Below are 23132 nucleotides of genomic sequence, written 5' to 3' on the forward strand. Positions count from 1 at the left end.
AATGGTCGTATAGTCTTGTAAAAACATCCACAAAAACATTAAAATCACAATATTTTTTGATTTTCTGGCTTGTTATTAATTCATTAGTACCCGTGTACTTCACATGCACGTGTCTGTGTGTGTGTTTTAGGGGCAGGATTATGAGAATATTTGGACCTAGACACAAACAGTGTGGGGGAAAAAATGGCCAGAAGCCTAGATCGGAAAAACGTGGAGGCCAATAGAAAGTAAGAGAAGTAATAGCGCAGAGATATTTTAAAGATTCACCATTTCTCCATCCTGCATTAAACAGTGCAGGTGTCAATAGAACAGTATTGGCAATGAAATCAGTTTAAGCCAATCTGGTTCCATCTAGCTTCAAAGCAGCTTCCTGTTACGAGCCATTCAGCTTCTGTATTGCTGAGGGCACGTCAATAGGTAAGCGAAAGGATGTCTGTATGTATAGAACTATAATTAAAGCCAAAATTGTGGTAAATATTTGTCAAAATGATGAGTTTTGGGGTTTTCTTTTCAGCATAAGCTCATGCAATACATGCAAAAGCATGCCTCATTGGCTTCAACAAGATAAAAACTATGAAATTGTAGCCGTTGACAACTGAACAAGGAGCACATTTTGATCTTTTTTCTAAAAAGGCCTTTGGTAAGGTTGGGGCCCAAGTCCAGTCATAGTTGAGCAAAGAAGTAAGAAAATGGGACTTATCCAGTGGTTACATCTGTGAAAAAGTAGGTTAGCGGTTTCTAAAATATTGCATCACCGTGCCAAGTTCACCCAACGGGAGCTTTGCCATTGGCTGTCGGCGGGGGTGGTTCACACAGGCTCTGGCTAGAATGCCAGAAGTGCCTTCCAAAGTGGAGGGAGCTTGGTTGGGTTTTTTTTTGTCCTCTTTCTCTTCAACTCTCAAAGCGTGAGAACGAAGCAGAAGACCGTCAAAACCCACAGGCTGGCTGAGGTTTGTCCCACATTGCTCTATGCTGTAACCGCCCCCGCCCCCAGGATAGAAGGGCTCAGTCGGCTGCAGATGCCATGCTAGCTCTTAGCAGACTTGCTCATGGAATCCTAAATGGAATGTCTCCTGGTGTTTTCTCCCCAAAAAATCTTCTTAAAATATTCTTTCAGTAACTTGTTTAGTTATTGTTCACGGGTCCCATGCTTTGACCACCTTTTGCAAACCATCTATCTCTCTGTAATGGCCTTTTCCGTCTCTTATTTGTCTCCCTACCACCCCCTTTATACATTCTAATACTTCCTTTACACCCTTTAAAAAATGTTTTTTTTTTGCCCCACGCCTTCTGACCCACGATGCATCACTGAGGCTTTACACCAATTCAGCCGGAAAAATAATGATTTAAAAGGATCGCATCCACTGGAGTGATGTAGTGTCTCCTAACATGGCTGGTTAAGTGCAGGCAGCCTCCCCGAGTGCTCAAACTGCAGATTCGGAAACAGGACGTCGCTTGTCTGAATTCTGGGTACGCCGGGCGCGATCCGCCGGAGTGCATTTACAGAGTTTGAACCTGGCCCGTCACCTTGAGAATGGCGAGAAGAAAACACTTCTAGATGGTGTCACTGTCAGAGAATCAAAACAGACTCAAACTGACTCTCACCAGTCTCTCTGTCCCGCTCATATTGTTTAAGTTTGAGTGGCATGGAGGAACATATAACTACCAAACCAGTGGTATTGCAAGAGCCCTCTGCTATGAAGGCTAAGTGGAGGCTGTCAGTGTTTCTATGACTTCCTATTTTTCCAAATTGTCCAATTGTAACTGAGAAAACATCTTGAACACATGTTGAACTTGAGCAACTTTGAGGCCTTTTCTTGAAATGAAATGAGTCATTTTTCAAAGAGAACAGTGATCTTTTCACGCTCTGCATTTTGAAATAACATACAGTATGTATATGTATATGTGTATATGTATCCTTTGTTTTAAGAATACAAGACCAAAAGACTATTCCTATCTCAAGATTTCTTCTTCTTGTTCTAAGAAATCTCAAGAAAATATGGCAGATTTGGCTTGATTTATCACAGTATTAGTAATAAGTAAGTCATAAATTATTACATATTGTACCTTTAAATGAAGGGGGTGTGGTCTTCATTGTTTTTCGGTGGAAAACATTTTGTCAATTCTGCTCTTTACTCTTTCGAAACATCTCTCTCAGCATTGACCTCATGACTAACTCTGACTAACTGTTTCTACTCTACTTGCTGTTGTTGGTTCATACTGTACAATGTGCCAGCTGTGTGGGCTGCAGGGGAATTCAGCACTGCGGTTGTAGCATCTCAAAAATTGCCTCCCTATTCCCTTGTGAAGATGATTGTGTGAGGTTTATGTCATTATGTCCAGCCCAGTCATCTGTGTAGATGACTGGGTGTCAGATGTTTCAGATGTCACTATGTGTATGGTGACATCTGACAAATCATGAGTATATTTGCAATTTGCAACCATTTCTCTTGCATTGTAAGGCCATATGACGTGAAGCAAGGTTATTTGTTAAGCATACTTTATATTAAGAAACACTTTGCAGATGAGAAAAATAACATTTCATGATAGAAAGATAGACAGACGGACAGACAGACAGATAGATACTATAAAACTCCAAGCTCGGTGGCGAGTACAATTAGATCAAAGGGAAATTGCATGGTGCCTCATTTTAGAAAAGAAACCTCCAGTCAGAGGATATTGAATGACAAAAGGGCCCACTTCCTCTCCTTACATGCTGTTTGGACAGGTGATGGAAAAACTGCAAGCTCGGCCCTCGGTCTCACGCCTTCAGCTACCTCAGAGGGGCCACACGGTCCAACACAAACATGAGCCATTGTGATTCAGAAAAATATATACAAAAAACCAAATAGGTGGGAGTCCTCAAATTCAAGCCTGTGTTAAATAAATACTGAAGCTCTACATCTATTTGTAATTTATTAAGGTGGTGCAAAAGGGGTGCTGTGCCTGTTTTGTGTGCCGTTTTAGCACTCGGTGTAATGGAACAATCTGTAACCCCAATCTGTAAAATTGGCTCTTCTTCGCCCCTCATGTGAAAGTATTTGTGTGTGTGTGTGTGTGTGTGTGTGTGTGTGTGTGTTTGTGTGTGTGTATTTGTGTGTGTGTGTGTGTGTGTGTGTGTGTGTGTGTGTGTGTGTGTGTGTGTGTGTGTGTGTGTGTCTGTGGGTTCCACTGTATGCATATGTCCGCAATTTCCGTGTTGAAGACCAGTTCTGCTTGCACTGCGTATATTGCAAACTGCCAACAAAAAGAAAAATCATCCTCATGGTCCTGTGCCGCAAACCTTCTTTTTATTATCATGTTTTTGTCGAGCTTGTAAGGTCTTGTCCCCTTGGCTTTGCTAAGTCAGCCTCCGAGGAATTAACCGGCCTCCGTGTTGAGCCGACGCACTTGTCTTTAGAGATTCAACGCACACAGAGTTTGTTCAGATTTAAGTGGCCCTAATTCATCATCATAACAAGTGTTAATATGGTTATTATTATAGTGGCTCATTAGGTCCACAGAAGGTCTACCTATGAAACATTTTGTTGTCCCAGGCCAATTAATTATTCCTCATTAAATGTTGGCTCCAAACATCTATAACTGTTCAAAGGACAACCTTGAGAATGCTTTACTTAGCTTCAGCTTACTTAAGCTTCAGATGGGCTTAAATGCAGTCCAGTGGGGCAAATGTTCAAGCTGTAAATCTCCTTTTTGAGAAACAGGAAACTCACATTTTAGTCACACGTGTTTTGTTCGTGTTGACAAATCCCAGCTGCTCTACTGGCTTGCATTCTGCCTTGCATTCGAGAGGGCGTTCTGCGTAACACACGTTTGTACTATCATCCAGCGTACTTTAATATGAAGTTAAAAAGAACGCTTCCTGGACATGTACTATCGTCATATAGCCGCATAACTTATTTCCAGTGGAGTGTGCAGTATTTGCATGCTGTATTTCACCAGATGTCTTGTTATGGCGGTACTTCACACATAAGATCTTTCTGAAGATCACATAGTGGAACTTTAACTCTTATAAACAGATGACACTATATTTGAGTTAGGCCTCACTTTGCGTTATTTTAAACTATGCTTTTACGGCATACAAAGCCATATGTTTTGTAAAGGATCGGCTAATGACATATGCACATCTGCTACACAACGCTTCAACCCTTTCCCCGTCAATTAACAAATTTCCCTTATGGCGTCTCAGTGGATAGATCATTAAGCTAACTAAAGGCTGCCTTTACCATGTTGGATATTTCCCCCTGGTAATCAATTAGAGGGTTAGATGTTGGCATTCACTCTCACACAGAGGTTGTGAGGTTGTTTCTCGCCACACACACACACACACACACACACACACACACACACACACACACACACACACACACACACAAGATGTAGTCTCCATCTGCCCAGCTGAAATGAGGGCGGTTCATTTAGAGGGGAGGCGGTAGACTTTTCAGATCAGTCCAGTTTTTATGGTCAGCCCCTGGGGAGTCCAGGGACTAATCCCTCCAAACCCCTAGGAGGGTAAGAAAGGGTAATGAATTGCACCCAAAGCCCATAAGACACCACCTACTGTCATCTCACAGAGCCCCCTGTGGCCCCAAGCCGACAGGCAGTTCTACACATCTGTTAAAAACAGGATTTGCTGTGTAAAAGTTTTAAATTAAGTTATTCTCACTATTTCTTGTTTTCTTGTGTCACTGTGTATGTGTGCATACGTGTGTGTGTGTGTGTGTGTGTGTGTGTGTGTGTGTGTGTGTGTGTGTCTCAGGTCCGGCAGTGTGAAGGATCACTGGAATGAAATCTATTACTTTGTGGAAAATCTAGCTGACAAATTCAAAAGGTAAGTTATAATTGGAAGTAAATACATTTTGTCTGTTGTTGTTGTTGTTCTTGTTTAAAAACCTGTCTGAAAATAGCAAATTTGAAAAAGATCTCTGAAATTCGAAGAAATTTTAATTCTAGCAAATAATCATACGTTTTAAAGGAAATAATTGAACTTCAAATATAGCTGGTTGTAAAATACAGTATATATATATATATGTAAATCAATGCATATTTTTCTATTAAAATATTCTGACTGTAGTTCATCTTTTGTATCTATTCTATTAAGACTTTGTCAAGGCAAAAATATCCCACAGTCATCTGAAATAGTGTTAAAGGGTAACATATACATCAATCATTCCAATAAACACACACACTCTGGCATGGTGTATCACTGCAGACATCTTGTTGTGGCTTTCTATTCAGCAGCCTTGAAAATGGCAGGTGGGGTTCAGAGGTTTTTGTGCTAAAAGTGAGAAGGACTGAAGCTCGGTGTGAGGGTTTTTCTTGATTTTGATAAGGATAGGTTAGCTATCTTTCAAATGTTCTATTAAAATGTTGGTTCCTATCATTTCTGACTGTTCATCGCACAACTTCGCCAAGCGCTATGCTATTGAGAAACATTCTGCTCTACTGCAGCTTGATAGCGGGTCGTGCTATGAACAATAGTGGTAAGTTCCATACAAGTTCCATAAAATGCAATGTGTCCAGCGTCGTCGCTATGAACAGTTATTGTATAAATGACGGGGAAGAAACATTTCAATGAGGCCAGGACATAGCTAACCTTTGATCACTGACTACTGACTTCTCTTCCCCGTTTCAATACACAAATGACCCTGCTATAGTCCAGTGTGAGTACCCAAAAAATATGTAGAGATCGCCGCAGTCTATGAAAATGCATAAATGCATCTATGCCATGAATACTCAAATTTAAGTAAAAGTCTTAAAAAATCAATGCAGTGCAGCGTTCATAAAAAGTTGCCATTTGTCAGGGCCATTTCTTGCTTTAAGAGGACTATGCGGTTGCATAGGGCCCCCAAGCTGCCATTTTAGCCTTTTAAACTAGACTTCCAGACAAATCAGTAGCTGTGTAGCATGTCATGGTAGCTTGCTGGGAAGTGGGCGTAACATACTGTAGCTCCAGAGTCGGCGATCTTTTTTGACAAAAGTAAATGGGCATATATTCAAACTATAATCAATATTTAAATTCAGACGATATTCAAACAGGTCCCTTTACCGCTTACATCAAGACATCTGAATGAAATTGGACTCTTTAGAACTGTAACATTCTCTGACAGAATGTCAGCTACATAGGGTATGTTGGCTTCAGGGTCCTAAACAGACTGCATGCAGTGAAAATATGTTATTTTTTTCGCCTTTGTTTCTTTTCCCCATTCCTGCACACTGTGGTCTTGTGAGTCCAAAGAGCCCAATTGCATTCATGTGTGATGAATTATTGCCTCAGAGTAACCATTTTACTGTGATAAAACTTGACCTTACTCAATTATAATGACCTATTGTGACCTGTAGAATAATCACAGCCTCAAGAAACTCTAGACCCAGAATGTAGACACCAAGACCATTCATTCATGGGATGTCCAGGTACATTGAAGATAACTTATCTTCAATGCACCTGGACGTCTCATTCCCTTTTTCTCTGAGCTATTTTTAGAAAACAGTGCTTGTCATCCAATTGTCAAAATAGTCAAAAATCTGAAATTTTCAAAAGTTGTTGATACTGCATCACAGCATTACATTTTATAAAGTGTTTTTCAAGGTCGTGATGTCTTAAGGTGGGATCTTTGACCCTCCCCCCCCCATTCTCGAGTGGTCAAAATGGCTAGAAAATGTACCAAAGCAACCCACAACTTGGTGCAGCAACTAATCACCCATAACTGAGCATGGTAAAGGCCATCATTAGGCATGAGCCCCTTTATACTTAAAATATTAATAATTTTATGAGGCACAATTACAAATATAATGTTTATTACCTTGTAATTGATAGAAAAGATTTACATACAGTGTCAAGTTGCAAATGAAAGTAATTTTTTTTCCACAGATCTAGCCTATTTTCCTCCTAAAGTGCTACAGATTAATGCATGTAAATGTTGAACGCATGCCCCCGGACAACCTCACAGTTAGATTGGAATCCACCGCCATAGTTTCATAAAATAGTGGCACGCAAACAACACTTTGCATAGGGCTCCCAAAAAGCAAAAGACGGGCCTGCCGTTTGTACTCCACATCTGCCTGCTATGTGCATGCAATGTTGGGGTTGTTCTACATGTTTTTGTTGTCTTTGTGTAGTAGTGCGAGATTCACCAAATTGTGGATGTTTTTTGCCCAAGCCACACAATAGGGAGGCGACTATGTTATTATTATGTTATAAAGTTAACTGCTCGGCCAATTGGTGTTCTCGTTGAACTCGAGACAATTCAAGGTTCCCAGCATGCCTTCAGAGTTTTGGAGTGGAACTGCATTGCAGGGAATTATGGGAAAACGCACAGCAATCGTGGGTGGTATTGTTTTGTCCTTGTTGCTGCTCAAAGGCCACAACAATACTTGGAGCTTTGCATAACAAACGGTGAAGTAATGTCAGTGTTCCAGGATCTGTTTCCCCCCCCATCTAAACAAGTGCAGAGAATAAACTCCCCCAACTCAACAAATTCTGATATTTAACAATTTGTATTCTCATCTTTTGTGTGTGTGTGTGTGTGTGTGTGTGTGTGTGTGTGTGTGTGTGTGTGTGTGTGTGTGTGTGTGTGTGTGTGTGTTGTGTTTGTGTGTGTGTGTGTGGGGGGTGTGTGGTTCTAAATATAGATTTGCTGAGCGACTCAAGAAAACATGAAAAATTCCACATCTAAGGCCCCTGGTCATCTGTTTCAGCGTCAACAGAGACTCTGGTTCCTACAGTGCTGTCACACTTAAGTGACACAAGGCCGCGCATTTTATGCAAATCATTGCCTTATGTTACAAGGTCTTGGCTGTGTTCCTTTATGGGCTACTCTTGAAATTTGAGAAAGAGATTCGGGACAGAAAGTTGGATGGTAGCCAGGATTTTATCTGTGTATCTGTGTTTTGTTCCTATGCAAAAGGAAATATTGTTCAGTCTATCTATCTATCTGTCTGTCTATCTATCTATCTATCTATCTATCTATCTATCTATCTATCTATCTATCTATCTATCTATCTATCTATCTATCTATCTATCTACAGTATCTATCTATAGTATCTATCTATCTATCTATCTACAGTATCTATCTACAGTATCTATCTATCTATCTATCTATCTATCTATCTATCTATCTATCTATCTATCTATCTATCTATCTATCTATCTATCTATCTATCTATCTATATATCCGTTGCTGGGCCTGGGGATTGAAACACTAACTTTCCTGTCTTCTCTTGTCTGTTTTGGATTACAGCCCCATGCTGAGGATGTCATTCATCACCTTCTCATCCAGAGCTTCCACCATTATGAAACTAACTGAGAACAGGTCAATTTTAAACAACCATACAGACTCTTGAGCTGCTTTCATACGTGCACTGCAACCCTTAGGTTATTCGGACATTAACTGAAAGAGCTGTATGTGTGGATGTATATGCCCGAATCATTTGGACCGGACATTAACCGGACTTCACCCCAGTACAAAGTCTGTGTAATGTCTGTTTGAGGCCATGTGCGAACAGAGCAGGTGATTGTCCGGAACATTCACAGGGAGCAAGTGATCGCGCGTTGATGACATCTCTATCATGCGCCAGTTATTTATCTTCGTGCGGATCTTCGCACACGGAGTGTAGCTGCTTCGTACTCCTTTTTCTGTCTTCCTTTATATTCCTTTCCACTTATTTATACATGGAGTATCAATGGCAAAAAAGAGAAGTCGGTAGCATTGTCTGCCATCTTGGGTGTGCTACAACTCTGCAGCCTCATTGCGTCACGTCCTGCCTCCTGCACGAGTATTTCCAGTAGGTGTAAACACGCCTGACATAGACAATCTCCGGTTGTGGGCTACATGTGTGAAATGGCAACTTTTTTTTTTTTTTGGATAACTATCAGTAATTGATGAGGTACCAGGTACCTAATAAAGTAGGACCAATTATTTGTATGCCTTAGTCTGCAAATTCTACCTCCAATGCATGCCATGCAGACGGAAGCAAACCCTGTTTGTAACTTAAAGCAATATAATATTTATACACAAAATTGGTCTCTCGTTCGTAGCATCCAAGCAATGAATCAGAAAAATGGCCTTTTCTGTCTTCGGAAAAGAGTGCATGGCTGTTTCATTTAATTTCCACCTACAGCCATTTTCAGCCTTGCTGGAAAAAAAAAACAATGAGTTTTTGCTTGCTTGGTTGTTTTTTTTTTCACTGCGAAAAACCAACCACCGTGTTTCCTCTCTCCAGGGTAGATATCCAGAAGGGACTGAACGCTCTGAAAATAGAGATTCCCGGTGGGGACACATTCATGCACCTGGGACTGCAAAGGGTAAGGGGAAAAGTCTGGAACACTGCAGATCATTGCCCGATTTGGTGTCTGGCGTAAAACCAGCCAATCACTGCGTGATTCTCGTCAAGAAAATCCACCAATCAGGCTTCGTCCTAAATATGATGTCTTGATGTTTTTGCAAAAACCGTGGATGTTAATGAATTATCCAGATCGACAACTTCTGCAATTTTCCAAAAATGTTTCTTCTTCCATTCCTTCTTCCATTTCATCCTTTATAGGCAAATGAACAGATATACCGTGAGAACTTTGGTAAGTATTCTTAAAAAATCTTTAAAAATCCTTATTTTCTGTCAAAGAAGTAAACATTTTTATATTTTTTTAACGGACATAAATCATGGGCTTCTTTTTCTAGGGACGGCAAGTGTTATTATTGCACTTACTGATGGGGAATTGCAGGAACATCAGCTCATTGACGCTCAACAAGAGGTAAAAGATTAACAAGATGGGCAGCATGGGAGAGTTATCACTGTCAATGTAGCTATAGGGAGATGGACATGCATACATATAACATCACATGAAACTACGTGCTAATTTAGGATATCCGACAAAAACTTATTTTTTAATCAATATGAAAGCATGAATTAAATATAAATGACTACTACTATGACTAAAGTCACTCTCTTTTTTCATTGTCATCAAAGTGGACTATAAAATATCTGCATCCTGACATGATGACAATTTAATGTCATGGCTTGGACCCTCTCTGTACTGAAATTATGATGCGCTATAATAATAATAAGAAGAAGAAGAAGAAGAAGAAGAAGAAGAAGAAGAAGAAGAACCATATTTTGTATCACACCTTTCATAAACAACTTGCAACTCAAAGTGCTTTCCATTAATAGAAGGCAATCAAATAGTAACAATAAAAAAAATCTAACAAGCAAAATGCATTTAATAAAAATAGGTAAATATTATTAAATGTAATGCTATTTTCAGATTGGGGTCCTCAATTTCTTCACGTTAACTTGTGTAGATAGACGTGTACATAAGTGTTATTTCATCTCTCTTTAATTTATCTCTTTCTCGACTGCACTGTTTTGTGCTCCTGCAATGCCTGAGTGTTTATAATGACAAAGAATAATAGATTCAAGATTCAAGATTCAAGATTTTTTATTTGTCACATACATATACATACTTCCATACATATATGCAGTGAAATGTAATGCAACGCACCCGGTGATAGCACACAATATGTCCTAGGAAAAAATTAAAAATAAAATAAAATAAAAAGTAGAAAATTCCTTTCTAATAGACCGACTAACTGACTCCTAAAACGTAATACAGTAAGTGGAATACTTATAGAATAAGATAAAAAAATATATAGAATAAAATACAATAAAAAATAAATTGAAATAAAATGGAATAGATAGAAGGAATATGCCTATGTATATACAGATATGTGCATTTAAAGTGGCATGTGAATTAATTACATTAATTAATAGATAAAATCTAAAGAAAACAGGATAAGAAAATGCTAATAAAATAAAATACATAAATCCAGATAGATAGACTGAAGTTCGCCATGTTTGCTGGGTAGTTAAACTCCTCATTTAATCCCATCCCCCACCCCACCCCCCCAACAGGCAGAGAGAGCGAGGTCTCTTGGTGCTATCGTCTACTGCGTTGGGGTCAAAGACTTTAATGAGACGCAGGTGAGCCCATAAATGCTGATGTTTGCATGTGTTACACGGAAGACTTTTGAAGCAGTCCACATGGCTTTCAAAAAATCTTTCCTCATGAGAAAAATCCATCCATTTTTAACATTTTTTTCTGCAGTTCAGAATCATTTCCAGGAGAAAAAACAAGCAATCTGTGGTTGATAGACAAGTCAGATCCCAAAATGCTCTCTTCCTTGTTTCATTGTACAACTTGCAGCACGTTGCTACGGAAATGCCTCTACCTCTTGCAGTTTGGCCTAGCCCATAATTTAAAATTTCCTTTGGTATACGCCAATCCCCAGAAAAGATGTAACCCCACGCTGCCTCTTGGGTTGGTTTGGCTCCCCAGATCTCTAGATCAGGCCAAGGAAATGGCTGCCGTTTCAGTAATAATTGGTCAATGCCTGTTGGTATTGATTGTAAATGGAGCTTTTATGCAATCGAGATTCATTTCCGGGTAGATCAAACCATTTTATCTGAAAGTCAATTTGTTGAGAAGTCAATTCTATTGCCTCAAAGGAAATTTTATAGTTTTTTGAGGTTTTGTTATCAGGCTTGGATGAATATACAGTGCTTTCGTGGGTCAGCGAAATCTCTGAAAATATGTCTCTCCACATTGTCATTCACTGTCCATTTTTCCTTCATTCTCACGCTCTATCTCTCTCTCTACCACCTACCCCCTTCCTACCTTCCATACCTCCACGCCCCACCCCAACCCCCGATCTCCACCACTAGCTGGCCACCATCGCCGACACAATCGAGCACGTGTTTCCGGTACTGGGGGGCTTCCACGCGCTCCGAGGCGTCATCAACTCGGTAAGTACATCGTCTCAGTCGTTTCAAAACACAGTAAAAATGTTATTAGTCGATTAAATTCATAACGCAGTAACGATTTTCCAAACAATTCCTCTTACGGTTGAACTACACCAGGCACTTTGCCGTAGATGCTGTGAGTGCCATACCTGCATGCTCCCTATTAAATCCATGTCAGCCACGCCGCATTTCTTGACTTTTGCACGAAAGGTTTATTTATTTTTTTCAACTTTGTGCGGCTATGTGAGCCTTCTCCAAAGAAACACGAGATAAAATGACATAGAAATGTTTTTGTAAAGAGTGTTTTATATGAACCTCCAGTACATTGTACCAGAGACCTGGAGCTGCTGAGTGCTATCGGGTTGGCTTATTGATCAAGACCCGTTTCAAATACAAAGAACAAAGAAATATATAATACGTAAAAATAATGCAATACAGTGCAAACATATCCACTGACCAACTTCAACAATTGCAGTTGAAGCTCACATCTCACATTTCAATTATATCAAAAGTTATTTACGACAGACAGAGAAAACCATTTTTTTTATACTTTTTAACTGGATAACAGTAAGACCTTATTTCACTTAAAGTGTAAGCAGATTTGGAGTTAGACAGTCTAAACAAGATCAACATGTTGTTATGTCATTTTCATACAAGTAATAAGCAGAATTTTTTCACATAATAACTAATAAAAGTACTGGTGGCATTTCAGACATAAAACTTACCATCAAACTGTGTGTTAATAAAGTGCCAGGTGTAGTTCTATCATTCGGGCCAAAGAAGTAAGTAGCGTTTACGCAAGAATTGCGATAAAACTTTGGACCTCTGCGATGGCTAAGATAGAACCCTATAATAATGGGGATGGGAGGGGGGGGGTGTCTTGATTTATCAGAGCCTGTTGTTGATTTTTAAGTCAACCAGAAGCTGGAAGAATAGTTTTGAAGCGTGACAGGCAGAGCCATCAACCACTGTACCTACCTACCCACCACTTTCACAGGGTGCCTGCGCAGGGTGTTTGCAATGTCCAAATGCACCGTGGAGAATTGATCTGTAAGTTGTATAGCAGAGGGCAAGCGTGTGTGTAGTAAAGGTTAACAGCCGAAAAAAAACGTAAACAAGAAGGGGGATAAAAATCGATACGTTTTCACTCATCCTGAATGACTTCACAGTGAGTGTAGATGTGGGATAACCTTCATTTGAAAGATTCAAGATTATCACTGTTACCATTGAATGAACACTAAGTGGTGTGTTTTTTTGCAAGGCAGGGTTTGTGTGGAGTTCTTTCAACGCGTTATTTATCGCTGCCATTGTGGAGGATCTTCTAAAATCTCATCCTTTCCGTTTCCAGATCATCAAGAAATCCTGCATTGAGATTTTGGCCGCGGAGCCTTCGAGCGTGTGCGCAGGAGGTGGGGGATGAAATTGATTATTCACATTTGTATGTACACAAGACGTCAAAAAGAAGACGGGAAGTGTAGCAGGGCGGTGTACAAGTAACACGTCCTTTGACGCCGTCATCAGCACATTCTTCACACAAAGTCCTTTTTCTTTTGCACTCCACAAGTTTCGCTTTAGTACCTAGATGCTCCCGTTCAGTATTCTTGGATCTATTAAAATTCAGGTTCCAGGTTAGTTTGTCACTCATGGTTTACTATGAAAAACTGGGGAGGACTTTTAACTTTCAGAACCTGGATGTTCCACCTCAAGAAATGATTCTATTATTATCCTATTCTGATCAATTCTGCTTAATCCCGCCGTTCGCGGGAGTCCAGGTGTCAAGAAATTACCACTTCCTGAAGGAAGTACAACTAACCCTACCCTAAATAGGTAGAAATGTAGCGCTAATAAAAACGCTTGACATCTGCTGTTGTCATTTATAAATCAATCTCCCATATTGTGAAGATATCCCCCATGAGACTCTTTCTCTTGCCTGCTGCCTTACACATTCAGCTAAATCCTTCCAGTTCGCGTGTCATCGTAGCAGATCCTTTGTTCTCAGATCTCTAGTTGAGTGAGATTTTCTACAAATGATTCATCAGTTGTGTTGTCTGAACGGCCATCTAAACTCCTCCTCAGAATTTGTCTGACCATGTCAAACAAGCCAATCAGATTTGACCTTTCATTTAAATGACCCCACCCTTAAGTTTTTCTTTCGATGGAACCTCATTAGCCTGTTTAGTAGTTCTCAGTTTGGCATTATTGTGTGTGTGTTTTCGTTTTTTCTTTTTTTATCAGACAGATTTGGACCTTTAATGTAAAACATGTTTTTGTGGTTATGTGTCCAGAATCATTCCAAGTTGTGGTGAAAGGGAATGGTTTTCTTCATGCTAGGAACATCAACCAAGTTCTCTGCAGTTTCAAGGTCAACGACACCATTACCATCAGTGAGTAGAGTTTCAATTTTCCTCAGGGGAATCAATCAAATAAAACCAATCAAATATATCAAATCTATCTATCTATCTATCTATCTATCTATCTATCTATCTATCTATCTATCTATCGATCTATCGTTCTATCTATCTATCTATCTATCTATCTATCTATCTATCTGTCCAGAAATTAGACAAATCTTTAATGTTTAGCAGACCCCGTTTGTTGGTGTCTGGCCACTGTGGTTTTCGGGAAAAGGGGAACTTTAACAGCCAAGTTAGGAATAGGAAGACAGCTGAGTACACTTCTTTGTATACTATGTTGTCGTGCTCCCTCCTGTCAAATATATTTGGAATAAATGACATTGTGACGGATACTTGTGGCGTAATAAATGTGTTTGTGGGATTGCTCACAAAACATTTTCTTGCACTCCTCTAGACGAGAAACCAGCCGGTGTAGAGGACACTTTCCTACTCTGTCCGGCCCCGGTCATTGACGAAATCGGAAAGTAAGTAGTTCCTTTCAATGGGAGCTTGGTATCTAATTATAATGTTATCAAGTTACATGGATTTAAGTAATGTTCTGTTGTTAAGTTTGGACTTACCCATCCTAGCTACTGCTTCTCAGTAGCTAGGTTTGGTAAGATGCAGAGGAGAATTTTCCCCACGGTGATTCTTCTTGTGAAATAGAAGTGTAAAAGTGGGACTTCTTCACTGGCTGGATATACTGCATGTATACAGTATATCAGGGAAGGCAATTTTAGACAACAGCTTTAGCAGCACTTCTGGTGTCTGCCTACGTTAGTCACTTGGTAGAAACAGGCGATGAACGTAACTATTTAAAAGATCATATATTTTTCTATTTTGCTGAGAGTCCTCTTGCTTTATCTTTTACTGTTAAATTGGATACATAAATGTGAGAAAGAGAGCAAGAGAGAGCGATAGAGAGATTCCGAACTATGCAGTAAAGAGTTTAACAACCAAGCCCGATGGCATTGACCTTGGATTGCACACTAAAACCTATAATCAATGCTATGGTAAGAGTCATTATACAGGGAGGTTTTTGCGCTTTTCCCCTTCAGTGTACAGAGGGTCTTCACCCTAATGACTCCTTTCATCAATGCCTTTTCCGTATTCTGTGCTCTCTCTCTCTCTCTTTGTCCGTTCAGAGTGTTTGGGTGTGTATGTTCCTTACCTGGTTGTGATTATCCATGTATTTTCCTAAGGTTTCTGTGGTTGCTGTGTGGAGAATGGATATTTACATTTCCTCATGCTCTCCATTGACTTCCATTGTTTTTACAGACAAGGTCTCAAAATATTCTTACGCCCTTACACTTCCCCCTGCGATTCGCTGTATTCTGCCACTTATCGATAAAGGCACCTTTATTACATTTATTAATTACTATCGGAATTTAAAAATAAGGCATATTTCCTGACCTAGTGGCACACCCTTGGCTGGGGGGGTGTCCCTGTTACGCACGGTTATGAATGGTTGCGCACATTGTTTTTTTGTTTCATTCAATTACAATAAATACTAAAATCTAAAAACACACTGTTATTATTGGTTTGGTTTGTAGAAACAGGAAACAGGGATGCACAGTGGAGATCTGCAGTGCCGCCAACCTTTTTTTTTAGAAAGGTTAAAAATATGGGATATTTGCGGGAAAATAAAAAAAAAAACAGGAAAGAAGGGTAAAAATGGGAGAATCCCAGGAAAAATGGGAGGGTTGACATTCGTTTGGACCAACTGAATCCTTCCAGGGAACTCAGGTCCTCGTTCACATTCACAAGGTTAATAACGCTTCTAAACTTCAAAATGTATTAAAACAACTGAGTTCATTTTTTCTATATTTGATTGGGATGTTTCAACCTGATTTAGAGTTTAGTAGGAAGTACATTCTGATTTTTTTTCCATCAGGAAATCAATGTTTTAAATGGAGAGCTGAAAATAAGAAAATCTCCATTCATTGGGATTTCACTCTAAAAAGGGGGAACTGCCAGTAAGTGGGGTTTGCAGCGTAGACTATTTACGGGGGTTAACCAACTGGTTGGCTCTTTAGACGCAGGTAATTATGTAGTTTCACTTTAACTGACTTGTATATATCGTTGCAATTTAAATGTTAATGTCTCTGTAAAGCAAAAATAAATATATGTTCTGTGTTTGTCGCACCGCTGAAATCTGTGTTATTAACCAACCAACCAAGTGGCAAGTTTATAAAGTTTGGTTACAAAATCGTGAAAAAAAAAGGGCAGTACTCTCTGCTCTGAGACGTTGGGGGCGTGTCCACTGAGAATGCTGAAACCATGCCAAGTCACGCGAGAGGTGCAGCCTCTCTCAAGTGTCAAATGCCAGTAATCCAATACATACATATACATATCCAAAATCAGAAAACCAATAACAGGCTTTTTTTGTTGTTTTGATTTTGTTCTTAAGTTAAAAACAGAACACGAGAAAATGGGATATGTTGCTGGGAGTGTGGTGGCTCCCCTAGCTCCATGCACTCCCGGGAGTGGGGATCTGTTCCGGATCCTTGTCGCCCGGAGAGAGCCCCGCTCAGAGCTGTCCGGGAGCGCACGGTGCTGGGGGAGCCACCACGCTCGGAAATGAGCGGAAATGTAGATAAGGAGACAGAGCTGTTATGTACATTCTGGCATTCAGGGAATATTAATTTATGGGACGAAGGCGCCTTAGCTAAATGGCAAACTAGTGTAGGCTGTAGTAACTCGCGAATGAGCAGGAGAACCACTGACTCTAATGCACTCCACTCTTAGTGGTGTAACAAAATAGTTGATCCGTACGGCCCCCGTGATCAGTTCGGCACACAAATGAACCGCGGATTAATTGCAAATTCTAACCATCATAGTGAAAAACAGTTTTACTGCTGCTGTTGCTTTTTAAAGTAATAATTCCCTTAATCAGGATGCAGAGTTGCAGTGAAAAGAAGATACTGTAGACAAGCCAGATGCGTGCTGTGTTTTACTCTGAAGCGCAGTGATTGGTTTACGGTACATCGTGCCATGTTGCTGCTACTTTACCACATGTCGTGAATTAGCTGGCCGCTGTTGTATGTTGTCGCACCATATTGGACCGGTCAAGATCCGCGAGTAAACAAATAAGAGATTTCTCTACAAAATTGACTGTAACTAATTTTGAACCGATTTTTCTGAAATTTTATTCTTTAAACATTAGAACTTCTGTGGCAGATTCGCCACCACACACCACCCAAGTGCCGTGTTCAGGGCCCTCCGGCACAGAGACACAGACGACGGGGGGTTGATAACACCAGTTTATTGTAGAGACGAGGCTATGTGGAATTAGCCAGGAGCAGATGGAACATGTCATGACACAGGCTTCTATCCTGACTGAGTGTGTGGATGGGGTTTTTAAACCTGATGCTCGTGCCGATGCCAACAAGGATCAGGTGTGGCTACTCAAGCCATCCCATCCACCACAACTTCAGACCAGCCAGAGCCTGGTGTGTGTGTGTGTGTGTGTGTGTGTGTGTGTGTGTGTGCGTGTGTGTGTGTGTGTGTGTGCGTGCGTGCGTGTGTATGTCTGTCTGCCTTGACTCTTTCATCTTTCATCTGTTATCTAATAGCCGTCTGGCACCAGAGAGCCCACGCCTACGCCTCCACCCTCTGGTTCCACCTCCTTGCGCCCCAGCCCCCTCCCTCCCTACATCTGTTGCTATATAGTGCTATCTCTTTTTTTGTCAAATCAGAGATTAAATCCACTTTATTGTCTTTCGATTGCCTGAGAAAAGACACACACAAGTATGTACTTTACGAGCGCCCCTGTGGCATAATTCCAACAGCCTGTGTTCTATTTTGAACCCCAAATACACTCTTAAACATAGTCATGTGAGCAGACATGCACAACACCTAACCCTAACCCTAACCAACACACACATACCAGGCTTTGGCTGGTTTGAAGTTTAAAGCCCCCAGTCTCCAGCTGTTTGTTGTTGGTACCTCACTGACAACAACAGCTGGAGACCGGGGGCTTGCTGCTCATCATGAACGTAAAGGGGACCTATTATAAAGAACTCACTTTTTCAGTGCTTGTGCACACATGGATCTCTGATGAACGAACACACAAACTTTGAAATAAGACAACCCAGACAGTTTTATTTTATTTTTTTAGTTTTTCTGTCTCGGTCAGAAACCATGTGATCCAACACGTTTTCAGCAAAAAAACGTGTTGTGTGTGTGTGTGTGTGTGTGTGTGTGTGTGGGTGGGTGGATGTGTGTCCCTCTCTCTCTCACTCTTTTGGCCCCCCTATCCTCTGGCTAACTGACAAACACAGACTTCTTTCGAGACAAGCTCCCCGAGTTAGCAGACTGAGCTCATCTGTCAAGCAGTCTAGTTAGTTTGGGGGCGTTTCCAGCTTTTTAAAGTCTACTTCTCTCTCTCTCTTTTTCTTTGTAAAGGCCAAAAGAAGGGTACCTGAGTTCAATTGTAATTCTCGGAATTGCCCACCCCCAAGAGTTTTGGCAGATGAGAAACAAAGTGTTTGTGATGAACACTGCCTTGTCAGTCTCACTCTTAACTTTATCTTTGTGTCTCTCAACCATTTTGACTTTCAAACCACTTAAGCTGATCAAAATGTAAATTGTGCACGTAGAAGACACTGTTTTAACAAGAAAGACTTTATATCTCTCCATTGAGAAAATCTGACCTTATGAAGCTTACTTATCGGGGTTAAATAGCAATAGAGTCCAAATGTGCAAGATAAAACCAAAGAAGTCCAAAGTGATAGTGCGTGTTCTGCAGAATAATAATCAGAACATTACTCTTTCACTGTCAGAGTTGGATGGTTCCATACGCAATACCATTGTGCAGCCTAAAAACAGAATTTTCTCATCTTGCAAACCTTGCTAATGTTACTCGGAGTTCATCTGTGCAGTCAAATAAGTATTTTATGGGTCTAAAGGAGTGTTTTTCAATAGTGCTAGGCATGTTGAAAATATAGAAGAATCATCACACATGCACACATGCACACATGCTTTGGATGGTGGCCAGTGAAATGTGGCCCCTGCATTTGACCCATCCTGGCATCCCTTCCTCTGGGGGGCAACCAGGAGCAGTGGGCAGCATTTGACAACGTGCCCGGGGACCTGGTTCCATATGTCCAACGCTGGTCAGACGATGTGTGCATGTTTTTGGTGGGGGTCCTGGGGGCAATGCACTGTGCCACTGTGCCACATTAAATGTCTCATTCCGGTATGAGGATACTCAAGCTCTGTGTTTGTTGTTGTTGTGTGTCCAGGGTGATTTATCTCCAAGTGAGCATGAACGACGGTCTCTCCTTCATCACCAGTAATGTACACATCACCACCACAGAGTGTGTAAGTACTGTAGAATTTTACAAAATCATAGCCTGTGAAGAAACTCCAGTTGAATGCATGGATCTTCAATTTGTTTTCTGTTCGATTAATGGAGAATTTGGTTGCTACAACTGGTTACCATGCTTTGCAGTTGCGTTAAACCTGAACTGTGTAAATGAATAATAGATCAATTGAATACCTTGATGTTGAATATTGGTTTCGATTTAGGGAGCCTGTATTATGTGTTAAAGCTAGTATCAATGATTTGAGATAAGTGAAATGCATGTGCAACAACAAAAAAAAAGATTTTGTCTCTAGGTTTTTTGTCTATGATATCTTCCCCCTCTCTGTATTTCTTTAACTTCTTGGCGAAGCCAAACCATGATAGCTGTGGTGGAAATTCACCCAAAACCCTGCAAAGCCATTTGAACACATTGTGGCTGGTGGGAGCCTACAGATAAGAAATGTAGGCTATCAACCTGGAGGTTGTGGAATTGAGTCCCAAACCACCCGAAAAAGGAGAACGCTGCTGTCTCCCTGTGTACCTCCATGCTTTGTGTTTGTTTTACAAAGTTACTTTGGAAAAAGCTTGCGTACTGTATATGCATATAGCCCATTACATTTTAATTTAAAATCAAAGCTTGAAAAAATCCCAACTTTTACAATTTGATGCAATTCAATATTATAAAACGTTTTGTGGGCTGTAGCCATACCTCTTCCATTCAGCCCTTACCCAGCCCCATCACGCCCTTCCTTGGAAACCATTCACACCCAGTTCCTGAGATCATATCCTCAGTGTAAGTGTGAAGTCATAGCGCTGTGTTGTGGTATATGGAATGTATACAAAGCTCAATTGGACTTCCCATAGCGATTAGCTGACTGTCTCCACTGCTGCAAAACCATGTCGGTAAGCTTAACTCACTCACAGACAGATATTTGACAGTTTATAATAACACATACTACTTCTAACGAAATTCTGTTGGGTAGAAGGGTTTACCTTCCTTGGTTTAAAAAAAATGCCAAAGATATATCAACTAATTTACCCTGAAACCAAAACCGCAACTACTCCTCTACTGGCCGTGGTCTAATTGGACTCAAATTGTACTTCCCCATAGTATAGGGAGGGAAATAAATGCAAAGAACGCAAAGATAATTTTTTTGTTTTCCACTGCCCATACTGATTTCTGAGTTTTAAACTTTCTTAAGTAGCAGCCAATAACAAGTAACTATTTTTTTACTCAACACTATAGGTATAGGCTTGCATTGTTGCTTTTAGGTCTTGAAAAATAATGAAAATGTATTTTTTTTTCAGCATGCACATTTCACCAGGCTCCTCGTAGCAGATTTTTGTATTGGAGATATTCTTTACCTGTTTTCCAGTCTGCCTATATGATGCCTGATATGATGTGTTTGAGCCTGTACGCGTTCCTTCAATGCGACAACGGACACATGCATACGTTACAACTACAATACAAATGTGGCCACTTGCGTTCCTGGCCACCACTGAATGTGGCCTGATGAAATTAATATGGGAAAGAATTTGACCGCATGTGAGCTTCAATCTTTGGTCTATAATGGGAAGCATATTTGCTGGCTCTGCAGCGTCTACACCGCCCCTAGTTGCCCTGGCCACTCCTCGTTTGATGGAAGCCATATTGAACATGTCAAGCGTTTGAGGGAAAAAATTAAACCACTCAGATTTTGTCATGCCTTGAAAGTAATACGTTTACGAATGCTACAACAGAACCAAACCTTTTAGGAACAATCTACAGTCGTTTGATTGTAATATAAAGCGTCTTGAGCTACGCCTCCTACTGCTAATACATCAGAGTCAAGTCAAATGTACTGTCCCAAGCGTAAACATTGTGAGATGCACAGCACTATAGATGCTGAAATAGCTGAAAACCATTGCTGCATCAAGAATTTAGTATCATCAATATAGGATAAATATTCATCAGAAAGAAAGTCAGAAATCATCAGAAAGTGCACAAGTATACTGTGTACCAACTGCATTTACACCTCTTGTGCCAGATGGAGTGTGTATTCCCTGTGGCCAAAGGGATTTAGCCATATAATTAAATTATTTTCTTACCAGTTTACTGGCCATTTTGAGAGTGCTTCTCTTCCTCATTACTATTACTCCTACGACTAACGCCACTTCTACTACTACGAACACCTATACTGCTACTAACACTAACTACTAATAATTCTACTATTTGATGGAATTACGGCTATTACGGCTATTGTAACAACTGGTGAAAAGACAGGCAAGAGGGCTCAATAGCACAACTTGGAGACAGGAACTTTGAAAAAATAAAACAGTCTTTATTTGAACAGGAAGGGTACAGGTAGACAGTCAACGGAGCAAACAATCTGGCAGGGAATCAAAAATACCAAAAGACTCGGAAAAACTGCTGGACCGCTCGACGCACGATACAAAGACAAACTGGCACAGAGAGAGGGGAACACAAAGACCAAATACACTGGGGAGAGAAGGTTACTTAGAAACAGGTGAAATTAACCAGGGCAGGTAAGACAATCACACAGGGGGGAAACAAAAAAAACAGGAAGTGAAGACACTAGGGTGCAGGGCGGGACATCATAGCAACGACTACAATTACTGCTGCGGTGACTGGGTGGGAAAAGCATGAACCCATTTATGCCCAGTCAAATGTCCTTGAATATGTATTATTTAAAAGTTTTGTTGTACCTTTAACACAACTGCAAATACAAGTACTTGAACCTATCATTTACTTGCAAGACAATACTTATAACTTGTTACTTACGTACGATTATGTATGTCTGTGTTTCTCTATATGTGTGTACTTGTATTCAGTTTGACGGCACCATTTTGCTGATCACCCTGCTGGTTTTGTTCCTGCTACTGGCTCTGCTGTTCATGTGGTGGTTCTGGCCCCTCTGTTGCACCGTGGTAGGTCTCCTTAACACCACACTATCTGTGATTACCAGGCAGCTCCTTGACCATTGAGACCTTGCTTTAATTACACAAGCAGCCTAGAGTTATTCAATAGAAGATGTCGACTTAGGTGGGTTCCTGGAAGGAAGGCAAATGTGTTAGGGGTTCAATGGTTTGCAATCAGTGTTTGCGAAAACTCTGGCTGGTGAAGCAGGGGAGTTGGTTACATGGGAGGAATTTGGACAACATTGGCAGAGAGCGTCTATATACTTACATGTGCAGCCTGTCAAGTTGTGATGTCTGACTTCTCCTGTGCTATTTTCTTCATCAGGTGATCAAAGAGCCACCTCCCCCGCCCCCTCCTGAGCCTGTAAGTCAACCAGATATCAAAAAAAAAGATAACTGAAAAGTCCATAGGGGAAACATCGCAATAAGCTTCAAGAACTACCGCACTGGTGCAAATGCACCGCTAGTAAAATACACAGAGATCTCTGTGCTTCACTTGTGAACTTCCACTGGAAAATAGAAGATGAAAGATTTGACCCCAAAAACTGTCCTTGTGATTAATGAAAGTGATTCCGTGTTCACTTGTCAACAAAAGCAACTATAACTTAGCAGAAACAGGCGGAAAGTCCGCAAGTAGTCTTCAGGCTGTCTGAAGAAGCCACATTGATTTCTTCATAACCATCTGGGGTCTTACATGAGTCAAAATATACACACAT

General features: G+C 40.5%; 1 protein-coding gene across 1 annotated transcript in view; it reads left to right on the forward strand.

The window, feature by feature from the left end:
* antxr1c (ANTXR cell adhesion molecule 1c) overlaps positions 1-23132 on the forward strand; it is a 41135-nt gene that overhangs the window by 4875 nt on the left and 13128 nt on the right. The window contains exons 3-15 of the mRNA XM_080021185.1: positions 4760-4831; positions 8241-8312; positions 9223-9304; positions 9544-9574; positions 9678-9751; positions 10909-10977; positions 11719-11799; positions 13145-13205; positions 14082-14180; positions 14605-14674; positions 19436-19514; positions 22330-22425; positions 22742-22780. Coding sequence (XP_079877311.1) covers positions 4760-4831; positions 8241-8312; positions 9223-9304; positions 9544-9574; positions 9678-9751; positions 10909-10977; positions 11719-11799; positions 13145-13205; positions 14082-14180; positions 14605-14674; positions 19436-19514; positions 22330-22425; positions 22742-22780 — 925 coding nt within the window. The remainder of the gene's footprint in view (positions 1-4759; positions 4832-8240; positions 8313-9222; positions 9305-9543; positions 9575-9677; positions 9752-10908; positions 10978-11718; positions 11800-13144; positions 13206-14081; positions 14181-14604; positions 14675-19435; positions 19515-22329; positions 22426-22741; positions 22781-23132) is intronic.

This window comes from Zeus faber (assembly GCF_960531495.2).
Source record: "Zeus faber genome assembly, chromosome: 20".
Lineage (NCBI taxonomy): Eukaryota > Metazoa > Chordata > Actinopteri > Zeiformes > Zeidae > Zeus > Zeus faber.